Source organism: Euleptes europaea, chromosome 3 (assembly GCF_029931775.1).
Source record: "Euleptes europaea isolate rEulEur1 chromosome 3, rEulEur1.hap1, whole genome shotgun sequence".
NCBI lineage: Eukaryota > Metazoa > Chordata > Lepidosauria > Squamata > Sphaerodactylidae > Euleptes > Euleptes europaea.
Window position 1 is genome coordinate 62,741,958 of NC_079314.1, and position 15,118 is coordinate 62,757,075.

General features: G+C 43.5%; 1 protein-coding gene across 1 annotated transcript in view; it reads right to left on the bottom strand.

Annotated features, from left to right (window-relative positions):
• Nucleotides 1-13,923, bottom strand: part of ZNF277 (zinc finger protein 277) — a 37,169-nt gene extending 23,246 nt beyond the window's left edge. Inside the window, exons 1-3 of the mRNA XM_056846498.1 lie at nt 13,822-13,923; nt 6,013-6,389; nt 153-241 (exon numbers count right to left, since the gene is read on the bottom strand). Coding sequence (XP_056702476.1) covers nt 153-241; nt 6,013-6,389; nt 13,822-13,923 — 568 coding nt within the window. The remainder of the gene's footprint in view (nt 1-152; nt 242-6,012; nt 6,390-13,821) is intronic.
• Nucleotides 13,924-15,118: the final 1,195 nt, after the last annotated feature.

The following is a 15,118-nucleotide window of genomic DNA, read 5'->3' on the forward strand; positions in this document are numbered from 1 at the left end:
GTTCGAATCCCCATTTTAACATGGAAGCTTAATGGATGACCTTGGCCCAGTCACACATACTCTAAGAACCCACTCACAGGGTTGTTGTGAGGATAAAATGGAGAAGAGAACAATGCAAGCTGCTTTGGATCACCATTATAGAACACACTCACCTAACGGTGCTTCGGAATTTGTTCTTATCACACAACAGAAGTCTGTGATAGGCTGCTCAGAGAATCTTTTCTTCCAGTATAATACATATCTTGAAGGCAAAAAATGTAGGCTTAGACATGATAGAAAACATTTACTAAACTGTTATTTATGTTCCTATATATGATTCTTGTTACCCTGCTGGGAAACTTCAGTCACTCATTAAATTTTTTGTAAAACCTATCACGCATTAGGAGATCCAAGTTCAAATGTCACTTAGCCACAAAATGTGGTGGGTGACCTTGGGCCAGTTACTCTCTCAGCTGATTTCTTGGAGGATAAAGAGAGCCATGCCTAAGCTCCCTGGACCAAAGTCAGAATGTATTTGGGCTAGACTGTCACCAAAATGTGGATGACACTCAGTTCTATCATGCACTTCCAGCTGATTACTGGGAGGTTGTATAAACCCTGAACCGATGCCTGGAGGCAGTTTTGGAGTGGATGTGGGCCAATAAATTCAAGTTTAATCCTAACAAGATGTAAGTGCTACTGCAGGATGGAAGGTTTGACTTGGGATTTAAGGTGTCACCTGTATGTGGTTGCACTCTCCTTGAAGGAACAGGTCTGTAGTCTGGGAATGCTCTTGGACCCAGGCCTACTGCCGGAGAAGCAGGTGGCAGCTGTGGCCTTTTACCTGCTTCAACTGGTTAGCTACTTGCAGCTTTTCCTGGGCAGAAAAGATCTGGCCACTGTGGTACATCTAGATTAGATAACTGCAGGGCACTCTAAATGAGGCTGCCCCCGAGAAGTGTTCAGAAACCTCAATTGGCCAGGATGTTGACTGGAGTGGATTGTAGGGATTCTTATCACTCTAGTCCTGGCCCATCTGCTCTGGCTCCCAATTTATTTCTTGGCACAATTAAGGTGCTGGTTTTGACCTTCAAAGTCCTATATGGTTTGGGACCAATATACCTGATGGACCGCTTAATCCCTCATGAACCTGCCTGACCACTATGGTCACCTGTGGAGGCCCTGCTTTGGGTGCCCTTGCCTTCTGAGATTAGGCAGGTGGCAACCCAGGAGAGGACCTTTGTGGTTGTGGCACCAAAGCTCTGGAACTCTCTTCCCAGGGAGATTCGTCTGTCCCTTTCTGTTGCTGTCTTCTGCCAGAGAATGAAGACTTCTTTGATTCATTTGGCGTTCCCTCAATATTTTTACATTTTGAATGTATTTTAACTTGTTTTGCTTGTATTTTAACTCTATTTTTTAACAGTTTTAATCATATATGTCTGGGAGGGGGTGATTTTAATGGTTTTAAAATGTAATTTTATCATGTATGTTTTAAACTGTTAGCCTACTCGGTGGCCTTTGTTGGGCAGAAAGGTGGGATACAAATTCTGTAAATAAATAAACATGTTCTAGAGAAAATGATGGATTTTGAAGAAAGAGAGGAAAGCTCCCGGCTAAGCCCCATTTTCTTATATATGCTAACTTGTACAAGATAATCTAAATTGGTATTTTCCCAAAAGATGACATTTCTATTTAGACCAAACAACCTGTAAATTGGAAATCTATTCCCAGGTGATTACAGAAGTTCAGTTTACAAAGAAGCCAGACATGATAACTAGGGTTTGATTTGAAACATGGCAAAAGTTATGCTGCTAAAGAAGCATTTAATCATTTTTAGGATTTTATTTGCCCTAGATCCTTCTCTGCTTAACACCTCAATATTTATTGGATATAAATGGCGGCTTTGTGAACGCTCGGTCACAAGACTGGAAAAATGGATACTGCATCAATACTGAGACCTACTTAGTAGTTTAATTACCCAACTGACAGTAAACTGTGTTGTTCTAACAAAGCAAAGACCAGTACAAGCCAGCCCTGTGGCTTAGTCCCATGTGCTTATGTGTGGTACTCCTATCAGAGGTCAATTGTGAAGCCACAAGAAGGGTGAGAATGCCAACTCAGTGACACAGTCCTAGCAAGAGGATATGGGACACAGCTATGGGAAGCAATTAGAGGACTGTCGAGCCAGTAGTCAGCTGTGAAGCTGCGTATGTACTAACTGCACACACTTAGAATAAAACAGGCAAATTTGGTATTAAATATGTCTGGGAAGGGGGAATCACCAGCCAAAGCCAGCAGTCCTAATGGGCATAGTCAAGGAGACCAGGAAAGAACTAGATGATACCGCATCCCTTCCTTGCCGATGTCATTTGCTGGATGTTAGCTGTGAAAAGTTTAATGAAACGGCTAAGAACACAACTAGTGTGGTATAGAGGTTAGGGCATGAGAACCAAGTTCTGGATCAAATCCCCAGTCTGTTATGAAGCTTGCTGGGTGACCTGTCATTACCAACCTCCAGGTGAGCACTGGAGTTCTCCTGGAATTACATCTGATCTTCAGACTGTGGAGATCAGTGTCCCTGGAGCAAATAGCAGTTGTGAAGAGCAGACTCCACTGTACACCATAAAGTCTAGGAGAAACTAGATTGACATCAGATCTTGGTTGAGCTTATTGACCTCTGCAAACTCTGCCATTTGCAGGTATCTCCGAAAAATGTCCAGAGATAGCAGCCCCAGGGTGATCCTGGGAAAGTCACAGCCCTCTCAGCCTCACAGGACTGTTGTGGATAACATGGAAGATGGGGAAACAATGTACACTGTCCTGAGCTCCTTGGAAACAGGACAGGATAAAAAGGACAGAATAAAAAATAATTAACTAAATATATAATTTCAAATACTAAAGGGAAGTGGAATAAATTTTCTGATGGCCAGGGTTCCTATACCTTGCATACCTCCTGCACATATTTTCTCAATTTGCTTAATTTATGATTTTTTTATTTAGAACTTTGATTTAGTGCAGACTACATACTCTGCCTTGGCTTGCAGAAAAACATACTAACATACTAAAAAACCACAACACAGGTTTGAGCGCCTAAATTATTTCTTTACCCATATCTTCAAAGCAGGTTATCCAGTTGTAGCATTTGGTTTACATTGATTACAACAAAACAACCTTAAACAGTCTTTTTTTCTTCCTTGTCAAATGCAATATCCTGTATGTGTAGTCCTATACACAACATATTGTGTGTAGAGAGATAGTAAGAAAGTATGCCCCTCACTGACATGTATTTGCCAATGATAACAACACAGCAGGCACAAAGCCCACTAGAGTGGATAAAAATCAATGATTAAAAAAAAAAAACACTCCAAAAAATCGGATTTTAAAAATTTAAATCAGATTTTTTTAAAAAAATAAAATAAAATACTTTGAGGAAAAAATCTATCTAAAGGTAATTTGCTATTTAAGATACATTATAGTCCAAAGGTTATTCATCATGAAATAAGGATTAGTTTGTAATTATGTAGCATGAGGCTGTATATTCATGCAATGCTTAAATTTTCTGGTAAATGAATCCCATTAATCCATTCACAATGTCGTGCTCTTCCAGAGGTTTCTGTAAGATTATTTTGGGCACTTTTTCTACCTGGAAGATATTAATACAGATGCTTGGTTTTGCAGTTCTCAAAACTGTGAATTTGTGTTTGCGGAAATAACATTTGTTCCCAATTGTTCCTGAGCATGGATGTGGTTCTTAGGCACACACAGCTTGTACGCTGCACCTACATACGGCAAATAGACATACAAGAGGTGTGGTCGCCATGCTTGGGTATGAGGCCATCATGTTTGCTCCTTCTCCTCAACGCACACGGTCTTGTGGACAAATGTCATATCAGGATGTATCAGAGTATGATGGGCCATACCATATGATAGGTACCCCACTTGCTCTTGATATGCATGCAGCTTTTGGAAAATGGCCACTCTTGAAATCTCTTGTGTGACTGCAAAATCTTACAATCAAAATAAATCCTATGAGCCTGGCCAGAAAAAGGTGTGGGGGAAAACGGACCTGATGAGCTCAATAAAGCTATACCCATAGGCGAAACATGCAGTGCCAATGTGTGAGCTTCTTTCCACATGTGGCTTTGTGGTCAGACAATCTGAAGCAGAAAGATTTGACCCCTTCAAGCCAACCCTCTTCAGCCATATAGTCACTGCCAAAAAAGTGCCTCAACTCTGACCCTGAGGCAAAGTAAACTAGGGCAAAGATGACCTTGATCTAGTATCAGAGGAGCATGCCTATTATTTTGGGTGCGGTGGAGCACAGGCAGGATGGTGCTGCTGCACTCGTCTTGTTTGTGGCTTCCTGGAGGCACCTGGTTGGCCACTGTGTGAACAGACTGCTGGACTTGATGGGCCTTGGTCTGATCCAGCAGGGCCTTTCTTATGTTCTTATCAGAAGAAAAACACAAGTAATAGAGGAAAAGCAGCTTCACAGATATCAGAGAAGAAAGACAGTGAATAACAGAACATATGGATAGATTAGAATGTAGCTATAAGAAATTGCTAGGCAACAACATTTAGTGTTTTGAATAAGGTATGTCAGTTCCAGAAAATCAATGCCATTTACAAAATCTCACATTGCTTAGGGCAGGCATACTACCGATTTCTCTTTAGAAACATGGTAGCACTTTCAAGCAACTTGTTGGGGGAGTTCTAATATAGCACAATCAGCACCACAGCCAACATATTTAAAAAAGGGTGAGTTTGCACACACATGTTCATCACTGGATGACTGCAGTGGCCAATACTTTAAGGGAAGAAAATTCACAAGTTTAGTTTTGAGTCATCAAGAGCCAGCAGTCACAACACAGTATAGTTACCATATGGAAAACCACTAAATATGGCATCCCTCTGGTAGGTTCTTCGTGTATTCCCTCACCCAATGAGAAATACAGAAGAGATCCTACTACCTCAATTGCTACCATCCGATGGAGACACATGGGATGGATCCAGCACAAAATTTCTGCTTACACTAGAGCTCTTGTGCTGTTGGAAACACAAGAAAACCACCTCAGCAGCCACTTAGCTAAGTCAAACTTATTCTATCCACTTGCACAGGATCTTGTCCAACCAATTTTGGGGCCCTATAATAAACAGGAGAAATGTGCTAGGTGTTGCACAACATCTTGTGCAAGTGGAACTGCGCTGAGTCAGTTTGTTACTCCATCACTGGATTCAAGCCAGTGAACAAATAAACAGATTTACAAGTATGCTGAATATCTGCTTTCAACAGATTTACAAAAGAAAAAAAAACCTGATGCAGGTGACTCAAACAGCAGAAACAACTCAGCAAATAAGAAGATACTATAGCAATAGTCATGGATGATTTTCCAAGGCACCTATTCACACAATAGATGTGCAAGGAGGAAACCCCCCCAGCTATTTCCAACTTGGCCTCCTTTGTGCATACAGAGCTGAGTCAAACCACTGTCCATTTACCTCAGTACTCTACTCTTCCTGGCAGCAGCCCTGACCTTAAAGACCTTTGCCTCTGTTAAAGAAAGATCTTTCTCCTCACTGAAACACTTTATCTGGAGATGACAAGGGTTGAGCCTGGGACTTTCTCCATTCATGCAAAGCACATGCTTTACCCAGGAGTCACAGTCCCTCCCTGTATTCTCTGTCAAAGAAAAGTCTGACTATGGCTGCCTTTCCTGGCCCAGTTCTCTTACCTACAGACTTGTTCTTCCAACGTACAATAAAGCCTACCTGCCTTTTGTCCCCATGTGCTGATTTCCTGGCAATGACTATTCAGAACCTGCTCATAGCCTACTGTTTGAGCCCCATGGCAACATTTCTTCATGCCGAGAATCTTGCCTTTGGGCTCATAGTGTCACTGCTTATGACTCCATTGCTTCTCTCTCACTTCCTGGTATTTCTAATAGATCCCAGCACAAATAGTGTCAGTGATTGTACAGCACAGCATCTTCAACGCTAACATTATTTCATTTTTAAGCAAGACATATACTATACCTCTTAAAATCCGCCACCAGCTTGACATCTGCTATGACAAGCTTGTGCTCTATAATCATGTGCTTCAGAAGATGGTTTTGTTCTGATAGAGGAGAATATTCTTCACAGAATATACAAGGCACAGATGGAGAGCCTTCTACAGCAGAAACACCACCTGGACTTTCTGGCAGAGAAAGTGGCTCCAAAATACAATCTCTAGTGTCTGAAAGAGACCCCCCCCCCAAAAAAAAACATGGCATTAGTTGAGAGATTTCCTTCTTAGTGTCTAAAGCAGACTTAAGTAGAGCTTCTTGGTTTGAAAAGGTCAGTAAACAGATGCAGACCATATTAAATCTAAGGGGGAAAATGAGAGCAGAATCGTTCCAGTATGGTTGTTCCTACATCAAAGAGGAACAGATTTATTAGTAAGGTTATCAAATATTTTTTCCTAGGCCAACGACATCTCTTCTAGGAGTGGGGGGGGGGGGAGAATGACTATGCTTGGCCAACTTAGGGCTGAAAATTCCATCAATGATGCATAGTTGATATTAAGTTGTACACTGCTTGGTAGCTGGCACAGCGACCTCTTACAAAGGGTAGGATTCCCAATTCCCTTAAATGGAGTAGGAATACAGACTTCCTATGCTGCGCATGTAACCACTAGCAGGATGCTGCAGAAGACTGACTTTGGCAAGAGTAATTTTGCTGGAAGGACTTGCCAACAACTTGCCTACCAAGTGACTAAATGGCTAGCCATGTGTAAAACAGTATTGTTCAAAGTGAATTTTATAAAGGTGACAGGGCTATAACGGAATGGATCAGGAAGGTTCTTTAATAAAGGGAACAGGACTATATACTACTGTGGATAGGATGTATTATCTTGGTCATGATGCATTATTTTCTACTGTGTTGCTTATTGGATATCTCTTCCTACTGACTGCGATGGCTTATGTTGTGTAATCCACCTTGCGTCTCAGTAAGAAAGGAGGACTATAATGTAAATCAATAAAGTCCTGAACAGGGTTACACTCATCTAAGCATACTTAAGTCATAACTCTGCTAAGGCCTGCACAGTGAAGAGCCACAGGTATACAAATGAGCCATGTGATGTAGCAGCCAGAATGTTGGACTAGGTTCTGGGACAGCCAGGTTTAAGCCCCCACCCCCACTCTGCATATAAGCTCACCTTGGGCTAGTCGCTGTCTCAGCCTAACCCACCTCACAGAGTTGTTGTTATGAGTATAAAATGGAGGAAAGGAGAAAGATATTTGGGTCTCCATTGGGGAGAGCAGCAAGCTAGAAATAAATAAATGTGTATTGCTTTCTATGCAGAAATAGAACATTAATTTCTCCCCTTTAGATGTAACTTGGAAGTGAACACATAAAGCTATCATTACTGAGTCAGACCAGTAATCCATCCAACTCTGTATCATGTACTCGGACTTAGCAGTGGCAAAGTTAAGAAGTAACTATTTAGCCCCATCCATAGTTTGGAGAAACTGTTCAAAACCCAGACTTGGAGATCCCTAATCAGTGAAGGAATGGATGAAAATGTACGTGAAATGTCCCCAATGGCCAGGAACAATGATTTATTTATAAGGCTTAGTTTCAGTATTATACAATTTATGACACAACAAGATTTTAAGTGCATGGCATATTAATATGGATATTAATGCATTTGTCAGCTTATTGTGTGGAAATACAAGTGTACCGAAACAAAATAAGAACATCTGCTGGAATGTTAAGTGTCTTTCTAATTAAATTCAGCAGTTGAATGAATCAATTCATTAGCAACAAGCCTGGTTTATTATCTCATTAATACAGCTGGCTAATACGAAGAGATTAGTTGAAAACAATCCCAAAACAAGAAAGAATGCAAAACATATTCTGCCAAGAAAACAAGTGAAAACAAGAAAAAGATTCCTCCCAATAAGAATCCTAAAGTGACACACCAAAATAAAGGGGTTTAACGCACGGCCAATTTGTCTCGCCTTTGTGCCTTAAAAGTAGCGAATCCCCGTGGTCCACACGCACGACCGTCCAAGGGCTGCGCATCGGACCCAACTTAGTCGCGAATTAAGGCAAAAAACCCGGGTTAATCAATCCCTGGTTTCTAGCGATCTTTTCGGTGCTAAAACGCTACTTTTGTTTAATTTCGCCATATTACCGGAACGCTGATGTGCGTGTAATGACTCGACTAGCTCGCTACTAATGCCCCTTACCAGTCTCCTCCGTCCCGCCCCCTTTCCTGTGCGAGCAATTGCCACTTCCGGTCTCCCGTCCCGCCCCCTTTCCTGTGCGAGCAATTGGTTGCGATGATGGTATACCGGAACGCTGGTGTTCCAAGAAAAAAAAGGGGGAGAATCACCCTTTGATTGGATAACTCCTCAGCCAATCCTTGGGCGATGTCACTCCCCTGCTATCCCACATTGCGGACTATCCCACATTTTATGGTTGGTTCAAACGCATGGGGAGCCTCCAGCAGCTACTTGTTTCAGACTTATAGTGGGATGGGCTGGCGTCATGCGTTTGATTATCCAGTCTTAAATATTGTGGGATTAAAATATTGTGAGATAACAGAGGAGCGAACCAGAAACATTCTGCCCATGCGTTAATCCCCAAAGAGAGAACTGAACATCAACAGAAGTCAAAAAAAGAGAGAAGGAAGGTGATACCATAAACTTTATCTTGTAGTACATTTCTTTAAAAGTATGTATTTATTTAACATATTTATACTTTGCCTTATCTCCTCAGACTCAAGGAAGATAACAAAACAGCAAAAGCTGAAAGAACACAAAAGTGTCTATACTATGCCTTAGATGCAAAATTGCATTAGAGGAAATAAAGGCATACCAGTCTTTAGAAAAAATGGGAAAACAGCAACCAGACAACATACCAGCAACATATATTTCAATGCCAATTTACTGCACTTTTGAAACAGAGAAAGCCACCTGGGGCCAAGAGAAAAGGCAAGGTGTAAATATTCCAATACTTAAATATACACATAATAAAAATATAATGTGCCCTCTACTGGACTTATAGGTACAAATTAATGTGCAACAATATAGAAGGATAATATAAATATCCCCCTTTTAAACAGTAGTTTGTAGTGACATGCATGCATTTGGGTAGGTTAGTAAATTCAATGCATGGTTGTCAGGGACTAGAGTATGGACTCCTCATCAGAAAAGATGAAAGACAGACCAGGAAGGGACTGAGCTCCTGACAGCGCCATAGAAGGAGGCAGTCAAAATCCCTCCAGGAACCTCCGTTGATGTGCCAGAGTAGCCCCAGGAACATGAGTCAGCTCTCTTAGCCTGGGATACAGTCCTACATTCAGATTCAGACACAGACTTGGACCCTCAATCCCAGAGTTCACTGCAGCTCTTAAGGTCTCTCCACAGCTTGCCCCACAAGCCTCACAAAGCCTGGAACCACTCCACCCCCCACCCCGACAATACCCATTGCTTTAATGAGGCTTGGCGCTTTTAAGGACTGGTAGCCTGCTCCTGGAAGGGTGGGGCTTGCATCTCCCCCTCCTTGCAGGAGTATTTAAGGCTTCAGTTCACCCTCATCCTTTGTTGGAACTTGATGCCTGCCTGACGAGGACAATTGTGGAATATTGGGGTTGCACCTGCATGCCCCAACCAGGCCTATATACCCTGACTGTAGGTCAACCTCTTTTCTGTGCACTGGACACACCAACTATGAGCACAGAACAAGATGAACTTAGGGCCAGCAATGTGCCTTAGACACGTTTCATGTGGTAAAGATTATATGTTTCAGACTACATGTGCTGGATTCTGCATGCCTGAACTTCTCCCACTGTGCCCAATATGCAGAGATGAAGCAGATTCAGTCCTACAGTGGGCTGCCAGGGAAACAGCAAGCTGGCCACAGAGGAGAGAGAACACAACCACCACAGTAGCTGCCTAGGAAATGCGCAAGATGGCCATAGTGGGGTGGTAATGGTTTTACTCCGTGTTTCCCTGACCAGCTTGCTCTCATCTGGGAGTCTTGGCAAGCTCTCTCTCTTGCTCAACTTGCTGGACCTCATAGAAGGCAGAGGGGGAAGCCCTTCCCCTCACACCACAGCTGGCTAAGGTTCAACACTAGTGACAAGAGACAACCCTACATGTGCATAGTACTCTAGTCATTGAAAAGGATATTGTTATATACTTACATTATTGTATGAATGTGTATGATGGGGTGGCGCTTGGGGCACACTGTAGTCATACAGTTTGTTTGGTTGATGGTAATTGCAAATGTGGCTTCCTATGTGCTATTGAAGTTAGTACAACTGCGCTAAGTAATTAGGGTTGCCAACCTCCAGGTGCTAGCTGGAGATCTCCTGCTATTGCAACTGATCTCCAGCCGACAGAGATCAGTTCACCTGGAGAAAATGGCCACTTTGGCAATTGGACTCTATGGCATTGAAGTCTTTCCCCTCCCCAAACCCCTCTCCTTTGGATCTGCCCCAAAAATCTCCTGCCAGTGGCAAAGAGGGACCTGGCAACCCTATAAGTAATCCAAATGTAGACCAAGCACAGATGCATGCCTGGGTGCTAAAACAGCTACACAGAGTACCCCTAGGAATATTATTACTTATTGTGAGACCCAGAAAGGCCTTGCAACAAGCCAGTGTTTGGGCTGGAATCAACATATCCGCAATCAGTAATTTTAAACTGTACCTTTGCAGTGATGCAAATGAGTTTTCTTATTCTGGCTGTTTGCTGACCTCTTGCTCTGAATTTGGAATTTTTTTATGATAAAAAGTTGCTGACCCCTATTTTGGGGCAACTAGGCTATTAAGCACATAGTGCGAACAGAATTCATTTTACTGTGCTTATTTTCAGACAACAGTCTTTGGTCATGTCAGCCACAAACTTGGATTTCCTTGGTATTAAAATGATCCTTCTGTATCAAGGCTGACTGATGTTTTATCCATTGCAATGGAGACAAGGAGTTTTCTGCATCAAAATACTAAAGCTATTTCACAGTAAACTAATCAAATATTGAACATTTTTTGGCAAAACCCCCCCCCCCAAAGGTTTAGAGCCTCCTAATAACCTAGATTAAGTTTAATAAAATAAAATTACCATTTTGTACAAGTCCATGGGAATTATTTGTCCATTACCTTACTCATTAACATGCTATTAGTGCTACATGGGAATTAGCCAAAGGAGCCATGTGTTCTGAGACAGCACATCCCACAGATCAATCAGACTCAATACTCTGCAGTGATCCACGGAATGCAAATTTAATACTTCAAAAGACTACTTCATCCTAGAGCTAAACTGGGTCAATTTGACAAGAGATAAATATTGATCTTCCCAAGCATTCACTGCCACAGAATACAAGGGCTTCACTGCACGATGCATAATTGGGTAGTTTTTAAGTAAAATAGCAAGTTACCAGGTCTTGCCATCTCTGAAAAAGGTTTGCTCTGAGCAGGTATAGCTGGAGCTAAGGACTCATACAAATGCAACTGTGTTCAATAGCCATATTTAACAGAGAAGCTCTGGATTCTGCAGTTTCATTAGCATTAACAAGCGTTGCTATGGGTACTATGGTGGAGGCGTTGGAATATAAGCGAATGGAAGAAATAGGGAAACAGATGAACAAAAATCTTAACAGTTGGAAGAAAACAGTCCAAATTAAAACATGATTTCCATCACCATTCTTGCTTTGCTTAATATTGCTTAATCCGGTTCACTGAGTCGTATCTTTAAAAAGGTAAGTAGCAATAGGCCACTGTGTATTTGTACAAGGAGATGCATTACATGTAATATCTGCAGAATCCTTGAGAACAAACAGATAAACTTAAGCCAAACCATTCGAGTAATCTTCCTTCTAAAACCACAAGGGATTGACTTGAACAAATCATAGTGTACAGAGAGCTACGAACAAATGCAGGGTTGGCCCAGTATTCACCTGTCTCATGCATCCTTTCTCACTCAGTGGGAGCATTTAACATACATGAATATTTCATTAATTAAACATGAATACTGAATACACTTTTGATGTACAGAACCTTTGGTGTTTCTCTAGGGAGGCAGTCAATATGTTCTAAAATAAATGAAAAAATGTGGATGTCCAGTCCAGGTCTAGTCTGTCAAGATACATTCTTGCAGCAGGAAACATAACAGAAAGACCCACCTTGTTTCCCTTGTTTCTCAATTTGCTTGCATCAATCATTTCAAAAATTTGTTCACTCAATTATTTTGTCCCAGATTAGAGGTAACCGAGCTACCAGTTTTATCAAAATCTTCACTGTAACTTACCCCCCCTTTTCTGTTACAAAAAAATGGGGGAACCTGATAAATGCTATGTATTTACCATTTTCCAGTCCAAAACTATTTTTCCTGGGGAACTGCCAACTTTGGAACAAGAGCTCCTTACAGCTTTTAAAGTATTCCTTTTTCTAGGCCTGTAAGTTCCCAAAGTTATTAGCATTTCACATTTCTCCCTTTCTTGTCACAAAACCATGGTACCAAACATAGGAGAAAAAAACATATCCATGCTCGACACATTCAACACCACTAACCTACTATCTAATACTGCAACCTCATTATCTGTACAATCTTAAGAACACTTTCCTGTGAGTAAACCCCACTGAATAGAAGTGGGGATTCTGAGTAGACCTACTTGGGATTGCTCTCTAAACGATTTATGTATCTGAAAAACGTTTCCAGAAATACTTGTTAAAATAAAGCACAACAGACTGCCCAGTATGCTTAAAATCATACTTAAAACAGAAAATCTTGTTCACTCCTGAGTGGATCAAACACTTTGAACTGGCAGATGTAACATGATATGAAGCCACTATGGAAAAGGCACTATCTTGAACAAAGTGGAATCCACAACAGAGTCCCATAATACCACCACAGTGGGTAGGAAGCAGCATGTATTGGTTCATCAGACAATCTGGATGCAGACCATCTAGAACTTCAAAGGTAAGCAACAGTGCCTTGAATCTGGCCTAAAAATCCATTGGTAGCTAGCTGAATTCTTGCTCTTGACAGCTAACACCTTTAACCAAACTAGTTGCTGCACGGTTGACTAATGGATGTTCTTGAGTTTCTTCAAGGGCAACCCCAGTGTAAAATGGCAGACCAATCAATAGTTATCAGGAAACGCACCATGGTGGAAAGATCTCCAACTGAAGAAGCAAAACTTGCATGTTAGCAAAAGTTGATAAACAACTATCTGGGCCTTCACCTGTGAATCCAAGAGAAACCCCACATCAAGGAGCAGACCCAAGCTGCAATACTGCTCTTTTAGGTGGAGATGTCAGGCCTGTATCTCAGTTACTTTGTTTTGCTTTCGTTTCTATCGCTGACCTGACCACTGACTAAGCTCAAGGACAACCCTGCATACCAAAGCCTGTTTGAAGCTCTGGGAACAGTCCTGGGAACAGCAGCTATGTTTGTGTTCTGTAATCACTTGCAAATATCCTTGCCTTTATACTCGCTGAGTGTTAGACAGCGAGCTCATTGCTGTCACCTTTCCCTTCATGCTCTGTAATACCTATTTGACCAGTAAAGCCATCTTCTTTGGACCTGACTGTCTCTGTTGTGGTTTCTGGTTCGATGGGCCAAGAGCTGACATTGTGACAGCAATCACTTTTCTTTTTTCTCTTCTCATCTGCCTGGCTAGAGCCTCGGAGGGTTCGCCAGGCGCTCTGATTGGAGCTGGGACGGTGCTCTCCGAGTTATTTGCCCATGGCTGAAGCCCCTGTGCGGTTCGCCCGGATTCCTGGGGGGAGCTTGGTCGCTCCCCAGACAGTGGGTTCCTCGCCGGAGCCCTGGAAGGTCCCATCCTTGATACCTTCTTTTGAGGGCGCCCTAAGCAAAATTCATCGGGCAGACGTGGAACGTAGCCGCCTGACTGGACTTGTACGGGCGCAGCGAGGAGGCCAGCGCCCGTCATGACCTCCAAGCATCAAATTATCTAGTGGAGGATGCTCGACTGACCCGGGTGTGCGGAGCCAGGCCAAAAGCACTGGCAAAACAGATGGTTGCGCTCTTCCACGGAATGACCTCGACCACCACTTCAATGGCCGGGATTGCTAAGCTGTCAACCCCCGCCTCTGGTGTCAGCGCAGCGACCTTAGCGGTTCAGGTCCAGCCGCGACTGGATCTTCCGGATCAAGCCGGACCTATTTCGGCATGGGAGCAGGAGGCTCTGCCACTAGTTACCACGGCCCTGACCACCAAACTCGAAACGGATCAAGTTTTGGCGGATCGTAAGGGGGTCAAAGAGGACTTGCACTATGAGGACACTCTCTGGGCTGCAAACCTCCGAATCAGCCAGCCCCGTCGCTTAGGTGATGCGGGCGAGGATATGTTTTTGCTCCAAAAGCACAAACGGGAACACATAGACCGAGTGGCCCGCTTGCAGAATCAAATGCACCTTTTGCTTCATGACAACGACTGCTTGCAGCAGATACAAGCCGTACCGGGTGGCTCGGCCCCAGCTCCACAACCAGGGACTCCTGATCAGGTTCAACCGCAGCAACCTGCGGCACCTCTGGGCGGAGCGCCCGTGTTGCCTGTAGCTCCAGCAGAAAACCCCGGAACTCCCGTCCTGCCGCCGCCAGGAAGGCCAGGGGCCCCGTTCCTTGGATCTACACCAGCACCCGTACTACCTCCAGTTCCATGGAGACCACCCAAACTGAAGATCTCTTTTGCCGGCTCGGCAGAGATACTACCCCGTCAGCGACCCAAGGAGAGGGGAAGCCAGAAGCCTTCCCCCAAAGCTTCCGCTCCCTGCCCGCGGAGATCAGCACCCCCTCAGGATCGCGAGTCCCGATTCCAAAGGGGGACCTGTCTCGTTTGCGGCGCTATGGACCACTTTGTTTCAGCATGTTCTCAACGCCTGGAATTCCCTCGACCGAACGCATCACCCCGAGCTCGGGGACGACCTCAACGCAGAGGCACCGCGGCCACCCGCAGTTCAGCACCGGGACGGCCCACACTCTCTGCACTTCCTACTTCTGCAGACCCCTCCGGGTCCCGGATTACAAGTGCCCCAGTGGGGGACAATTCTCCATCTTCAGACAGAGATCTTCTCTGGGATACCCCAGCGTTAAATCTGGACTCGCCCCCTGAACTGTCACAAAACC